Source organism: Quercus lobata, chromosome 12 (genome assembly GCF_001633185.2).
Source record: "Quercus lobata isolate SW786 chromosome 12, ValleyOak3.0 Primary Assembly, whole genome shotgun sequence".
NCBI lineage: Eukaryota > Viridiplantae > Streptophyta > Magnoliopsida > Fagales > Fagaceae > Quercus > Quercus lobata.
The window spans coordinates 40,816,437-40,823,683 of NC_044915.1; the positions used below are offsets into that span (position 1 = coordinate 40,816,437).

At 34.2% G+C, this 7,247-nt stretch overlaps 1 protein-coding gene across 3 annotated transcripts; it reads left to right on the forward strand.

Moving 5' to 3' along the window:
- The first annotated feature begins 397 nt into the window (after positions 1 to 397).
- On the forward strand, positions 398 to 6,097 carry LOC115971485 (RNA polymerase sigma factor sigC). Of its 3 annotated transcripts, none has more exons than XM_031091435.1 (7): positions 398 to 688; positions 2,483 to 2,646; positions 2,764 to 3,369; positions 3,457 to 3,687; positions 4,289 to 4,429; positions 4,534 to 4,734; positions 5,498 to 6,097. In XM_031091435.1, exons 1-7 carry the CDS (start codon positions 595 to 597, stop codon positions 5,777 to 5,779), a joined length of 1,719 nt encoding a protein of 572 aa, XP_030947295.1. In that variant the 5' UTR covers positions 398 to 594; the 3' UTR covers positions 5,780 to 6,097. The 3 variants fall into 3 exon arrangements, with proteins under 3 accessions (XP_030947295.1, XP_030947296.1, XP_030947297.1); XM_031091436.1 differs by having other exon boundaries at positions 2,821 to 3,369; positions 5,498 to 6,000; XM_031091437.1 differs by lacking the exon at positions 398 to 688 and having other exon boundaries at positions 2,554 to 2,646; positions 2,750 to 3,369; positions 5,498 to 6,000.
- Positions 6,098 to 7,247: the final 1,150 nt, after the last annotated feature.

Here is a 7,247-nt window from a genome sequence, read left to right on the forward strand (position 1 = left end):
AAGGATCGAGTCGCCAAGGCACTGTGTATAATGGGCTTCAATATGTATTAGACTGAGCTTTATCTGAATTGTGAAGTCAAGTTGCGCTAACGAAAGTCCAAATTTAGTTTAGGCTTAGCTTGGGTCGAGGTTTGCCGACGGTACGTAGTTTACATTCACAACCAACGAAGAAAGATAAGATACATCGTTTTAGAACTCTAGAATCTAGATTCTAGATAGATATTTTCTGTCTATGGCGGCCAACGGAAAACAAAAACAGAAGTCATTGTTTAACATAGATATTTTTGTGTGATGGCACGTGAGGTTTTCTTTTCTTTTTTTTTTGGGATGGCACGTGAGGTTTTCTTTTCTTTTTATAATATTCATTTTTTTTTTGCTGAATTTCTTTTTATAATATTCATACACATAATAATAAGAACCAGCAAATTATTGGCCAACCCAATTGTTTGTTTTTGAACTGGTGGTAGAGAGTGAAACCAAAGTACACCAACATATCCACTTTTTAGTCCGGCTTGTGTGTCATGAATTTGATGATGAACTCCATCAAGAGTTAATGGGCACAGTTTCTCTTCCATTTTGGTTCCCACAAACACAATGGGTTTCGGTTTCAGGCTAAATCTGAAGTGGGGTTTTCCTATTCAGTCTCATTCCCTCACCAATTCACCCTCCAGACTTTCCTCATCTTATGGTGAGTTTTTTATTGGCTCAAAAAAAAAAAAAGTTTAGTTTTTGAATAATGCACAACTTTAGTGCTTTAAATTAGATACATATCTGCCCCATCATAATTTTGAAATACATATTTGAGCCCAACAAAGTATCAATAGTAAAGTGCAGAAATTGACTTTGCAAGCTGACCAAATTAAAAGAGTATTTATGGGGATTGAATTTTAGAGTTTGCTCTGGGAACTGGTTCTAATAGCTTGTTTTTATAGATATTAGACATGACTTTTGAAGTTTGTACTCAGCACTTTACGGAAATGTAGAAGGCTAAGCAATTTGAAGAGCTATGCAATTGTCCCACAAGAAAATATATTAAGGAATAAGGACTTGTTAGAGTGAAATATAGTTGACCAGGATACAGTTTAATATGAGATACTATGCGATTTGAATTAGTTTCCATTCAGAAAGGCTGTTTTTTATTTTCAAAAATTAATGTGCTAATAGTTGTCATTTCTGGTATGAGAGTTTTAATTTTTAATTTTATAAGTATTTTCAACGATTTGTTTAATTGTCTTTTGATTTATTACCAAGATGTTTCCTTTGACTTGACAATTTCTTTTGAGTTGGGAGGTTGCCACTAAAACCCTCGAAAGTTAGCATGCAATCATATTAGGAAGTTATTTTCATTGAAATTTTCCAAACATGGTGTAAGTTCAATATTGCTTTATAATTTCAGCACATTTATTATGATTCCATCTCACAGTTACTTACTAGAACAATTGCACTAATTAATTGTTTGGAAGATAAGATGTTCTCGGGCTATAAGTTTAAGCTTTTCAAGTTGGTTTAAATCAGTGAAGAACTTAAACTCTCTTTGTGGATCTTTGTCATGCTCAATTGAATCAGCTAGTGACCCTATTGAATCTAGACATGCTTCAATTAGCTTCCTAAATCAACTGATTTTAGATTAATTATATCTATTATTTTCTTTGCCCCTTCCTAACTTGTGATGTAACAATTTGATATAAATACTACATAATATGATACTTTTTTTTTGGATAATTTGATAACTACAACGGGGGAGGGGGGATTTGAATCCTGGATGTCTTTATTGGAAATGCCAAAAGGTCCAATTAGTTGAGCTACAATGCTCTTGGCTACATAATATGATACTAAGCTTGAGTTGCTGGGATAAGTTTATCCCGTTTACTTTCTAATTGAGCTGCATTCTCAAACTCTTTTTCTTCCAGTTCAATAAGAATACATTGGGGAGGATTTAAGTTTATAACTATGCTTGGCAATTTAGCTAGATAAAAAATGATAAGAAGTGACATGGTGGGAATAGAAGAGATAAGAAGAGAGGTGGTCAGAAGTGAGAACTGAAGTATAACCTTTCTTTTCCTGTTTGGATGTTTCCTATGCAGAATGGGAGTAAAATGTATTCTTTACCTATTTTGTTTGTCTCTATTATTATTATTTTAATTAGTTGGGGTTATTCATGGTACTGAAGAAAACAATAGTAAAATGTTCACTCACTTCCTAGCTCCCAGCACTTCTAGCCACTTTTTTGGCTAGAGAGTAGAAAGTGGACCCAGGTGAAGTTTAGTCCTTTCACTTTTATCCGCTTCTTTCTCACTAAATATCCAAATGGGAAGTTTTACTCATTTTAATCTACTTCTCTGCTTATGCATTCACTTTCCACCACTCCAAACATGGTATTCATGGCTATTAATTCTGCATTTACAGTGTTCATTTGCCTGTATTATGTTTATATAGTTTTAGTTATATCATACTTTTTACTTATGTATACAAAATGATACAGTTAGAGGCAAGGAGGCTTCTCTCAACTTGACAAGGCAGTCTTTTGTGTCTGTTATTTCTGAGGAGAGTGAGACATTTTATAAAGATCCTCTGAAAGCAGACACTTGTTCAGCTGCAGCTCCACTCTTCATGGAGAATAATTTCTCAGAAATGGAAGACATGAAGGTTTGTCATTGCATTAAGTTTTCATGGGCAAGCTGCATGTAATAATATCTCAAGGACACTTATTATATTGCGATATTCTTCCCCATTTGAAATCTTATTGTAGGTCTTATCTTTCAGAAAAACATTAGGAAGAGGTCATACAGTAGTCTACATAACATGATCGATGATACCCAGGTACCTGTTGAAGAGGACAAATTTACTTCCTGCACAAGCTTACAAGGGAGCAAGGAAGCAAATTTTAATTTGTTAATGGAAAATCTTCACGTTTTAGAGGAAACTTTCGTTGATTCGGACGTGCTAAGGTTGGAAAGAGATATTCTGCAGCAACTAGGAAGGCTTGGAGCTATAAACTTATTCAATACCTGTCTATCAAGAACGGTTCAAATCTCAAATCTATTGGATTTGTCTGACATACCTACTGATTATACAGAGCACGAGAAGAAAAGCAAAACAGACGAGAATGCAGAAGATGAGATGAAAGGCAAAACAGATGATTGCATAGGTAAAGTTGTTGTTCGCTCCAGGAAAAAGAGGGAAAGAAAATCAAGAGGAAAAAAAACATTGGAAAATGCCTGTGAAACTTCTCTTCTGTTATTGCCTTCAAAAACCATTCAGCAACGTTTTGGACAGCCTAATATTTCATCTGTAAAAAGGGCATCAAGTTCTAGAAGTAGAAGGCTTAAGATTTCTAGGAATGAGGCTGAAATGTCAACAGGGGTTAAGGTAGCATTAATCTTCTAGGCCTTGGAATGAAATTTTTCTGTTCATGTTTCAAAAACTTCCTTAACAGCTATATCCACATCGTTACAGGTGGTTGCAAACTTGGAGAGAATCAGAAGAACTTTGGAAGAGGAAACTGGGCGAGTAGCCACCATAAGTTGCTGGGCAGAAGCAGCTGGACTTGATGAAAAGGTGCTGCAGCAGAATTTGCATTTTGGTTGGTATTGCAGGGATGAGATTATAAGGAGTACTCGCTCCTTAGTTCTATACCTTGCAAGAAACTATAGAGGCCTGGGAATAGCCTTGGAAGATTTAATTCAGGTTTGTCAGACAAATTTTTCATTTATATACTACTTTTTTTGTTTATGATTTGAAGGTTCGCAATGAAAAAACTGGTATATAGGTTGTGTGAGACGCTATACTTGTCTGGTCATTGGTAAGAATTCATCTATATTTACCTTAACAAGTGTGAAGACTTAGAGGATGTTATGCTTTTTTGTCAAGAAGCTTATGGCTACTACTTCTTCCCATTGCTGTTTTACTATCAAAGACCCTTATGCATTAGATAAGATAAGGAAAAACAAGTCAGTATAATAAATTCAAATAAGATAAATATGCAGACTGTGTCCTTGAGTCTTGATTTTTGGTAGTTCACATGTCTCACATCTCATGCCTGCATCAAAACATGACCCTCATGTTTGCACCCGCATTGTTAAATCATAAAATTCCAAGTTGCAGCTTTCTTTCATGCTGAGATTGATAAATGCATGAAACTGCCAAAAGGAGGAGAAGAAGAATAAAAGTTTATATATGTGCATGCATGCATGTATATTATTATATAATATGTATCAGCATATCACTCTCATTTTCCTAATTTCTTGCTTGCGAAGATTTATAAGTTCACTTCTGTTTTATTTTACAGGCTGGAAATCTGGGAGTGCTCCAAGGTGCTGAAAGGTTTGATCATACTAGGGGTTACCGATTTTCAACCTATGTCCAGTACTGGATAAGGAAATCAATGTCAAGAATGGTAGCACAGCATGCTAGGGGAATTCAAATTCCTGTATGTTTCTATATTCTTCGAGATGTTGTTTAAATGTAAAAATGTCATGTTTGTGACATCCAGAGGTTGATCCAAATGTTTTCCTTTTTTATTTTGGTTTATAGTACACATTGTGCAGTGCAATAAATCAGATACAGAAAGCTAAAACAGCCCTTAACAGTGGCCACAAGAAATACCCAGATGATGATGAAATTGCAAAGCACACAGGTCTTTCTTTGGCTAAAATTAGATCGGCTAGCAAATGCTTAAGAGTTGTGGGTTCAATTGATCAGAAGATGGGACATTGCATCAATATAAAATATATGGTATGACTAAAATCCGTTCTTGCTCCCTTTATCATATGCATTCATCTCATCCATACTGGCAAGTCAAAGTCTTGTTATAAATTAAGATTTGTGTAACACATTTTGTTTTTGGCTATGGTCACCTAGTACTTCTGGTAGATGGCGGCAAAAATTAGTCATGCTTCTTGTTGTTACTGTTGCCTAGTAATTCTACAATTGTATAATAATGTCACAGTGGAAACCATTTTTATAGTTGTAGAAAAGCACATTTTCAATTCACTCAGTGGGCACAACATATTCAATAGAACAAGCCTAGTTTTCTTGTGAAACTCTACCAGCCAATAGAGTAACCTAAAGGATCCTGATCATAAACCCTCTTGTGAGGGTAAGTTTTTTTTTTTTTTTTTTTTGGGGTGTGTGTGTATGTGTTCTAAAATAGTGCCGATTGGATCACAAGGCCATTGGTGTTGTTTTTCTGCACTTGCATAGTCATATTTCTTACACAATCTGAAATAAGTGTTTGTGGGATTGTTTTCCATAAAAAAACTAGCATTTTTTTAAAGGGGGAAGGGAGATTTTGCTTCATAATGTAGTAAAATAAAAATTTCCTCCTCCAGTGAAGCAGGTTTAGGAGAGGGGTGAGCCTACTTTTATGATAGCATCATTGACTAAAAACGCTATATGAGGTGGCCATTTTCATTTGAAATTCAGACTCACAGTAACATTTCAAATCTTGTCGAGATTATTTTGTTAACTAGAAGTGTGTTTTGAAAATCTGATGCAGGAACTTACACCTGATATGTCGGTAAAGAGCCCGGAAGAAACTGTCATGAGGCAACACATGATAAAAGACATTCATGATCTCTTAAGAGGCTTGGATTCAAGAGAGAGGCAAGCGTTGTTCCTACGGTATGGTCTTAAGGACAATCAGCCTAAATCACTTGAGGAATCTGGGAGGCTTCTTTGTGTGACCAAGGAGTGGATGCGGAAAATTGAAAAGAAGGCTCTAACAAAGCTAAGGGATGAAGATATCTGCAGAAATTTAAGCCATTATTTGGATTTGTAGTTTCAGCTCAGAAGCTCCGATATTGTCTGCCTTTTAAGTTGAGCTTGGAGTTAATTTTCAACTTTCTTAGGCTAGATGAATTGTTATATAAACCCAATAGAGCTAGGGTCCTGACGAGATCTAAAACTGCACACAAATTATGAGTGGATTTTGTGAGTTCTCAACCCAGGAATGTGCACATCATCATTCCATGATGATCCATGAATGCATTTTTCTATCAAGGGTTTTTTTTTTTTTTTTTTTTTGAAGGTGCACATGTTCCACACTTTCACTAGTTAAGTATTGGATAATCTCACCTGGAACCCTTTTATAAAAGAAGAAAAAGAAAAAGGATTTGATTTGAGTTTTTTTAATCAATTATTTGAGCTGAGTTAGACTCGTTGACACCATTCTATCTTTTTATATATATATATATATATTGTAAAGAACATACCGATTCTTTCATTTTTGTTTCCTTGGATTCACAAATTCCCTTCACGAAGGAAGTGCTAGTTAAACAAAATAAACGTTGTTTTCTTAAAAGTTTATTAGAGAATGAAATAGAATGGAATAAATGAACCATAAAACAATTGGTGGATGGGAAAAGTATATGGGTATATTGTGTTTTGGAGGTTTTTATATGTGTATATATATATATATATATATATATATTTTAGAAATCATTGGAATATGTAATTTTAGGTTTACATTATTCAAATTCTATTCCTGTTTTGTCATGACAGTGATAATATTTTACTTCCATTTCATTAAATGAATAAGTCATCTCTTGTATCTTGAAGGAATTAGGAATGCTTACCGATTCTTTCATTTTTGTTTCCTTGGATTCACAAATTCCCTTCACGAAGGAAGTGCTAGTTAAACAAAATAAACGTTGTTTTCTTAAAAGTTTATTAGAGAATGAAATAGAATGGAATAAATGAACCATAAAACAATTGGTGGATGGGAAAAGTATATGGGTATATTGTGTTTTGGAGGTTTTTTAATATATATATATATATATATTTTAGAAATCATTGGAATATGTAATTTTAGGTTTACATTATTCAAATTCTATTCCTGTTTTATCATGACAGTGATAATATTTTACTTCCATTTCATTAAATGAATAAGTCATCTCTTGTATCTTGAAGGAATTAGGAATGCTTAGGGTCTATTTGGATATCGTTTATTTACTAAAAATTGAAAATTTATTGTTAAAAATACTGTAACAAAATAATTTTTAAATATGAATAGTACCGCGTGGAACCTAGTAAAATATATAATCTGCGTTTAAAGTAGAGTTGGCTGACAAGTGCACAGTTACTATGGGACCTACCTTTTAAATGCCAAACGTAGACGTGCTGAGGGCAATGCTTTCCAAACGGTCACTTAGAATCAAATGAATTTGAATGGATATTTAATATTTTCCCGGAACCATTTTATTCATTTTCATTGATCCTTCAAACATGGAATATTTCATTTTCCTCCC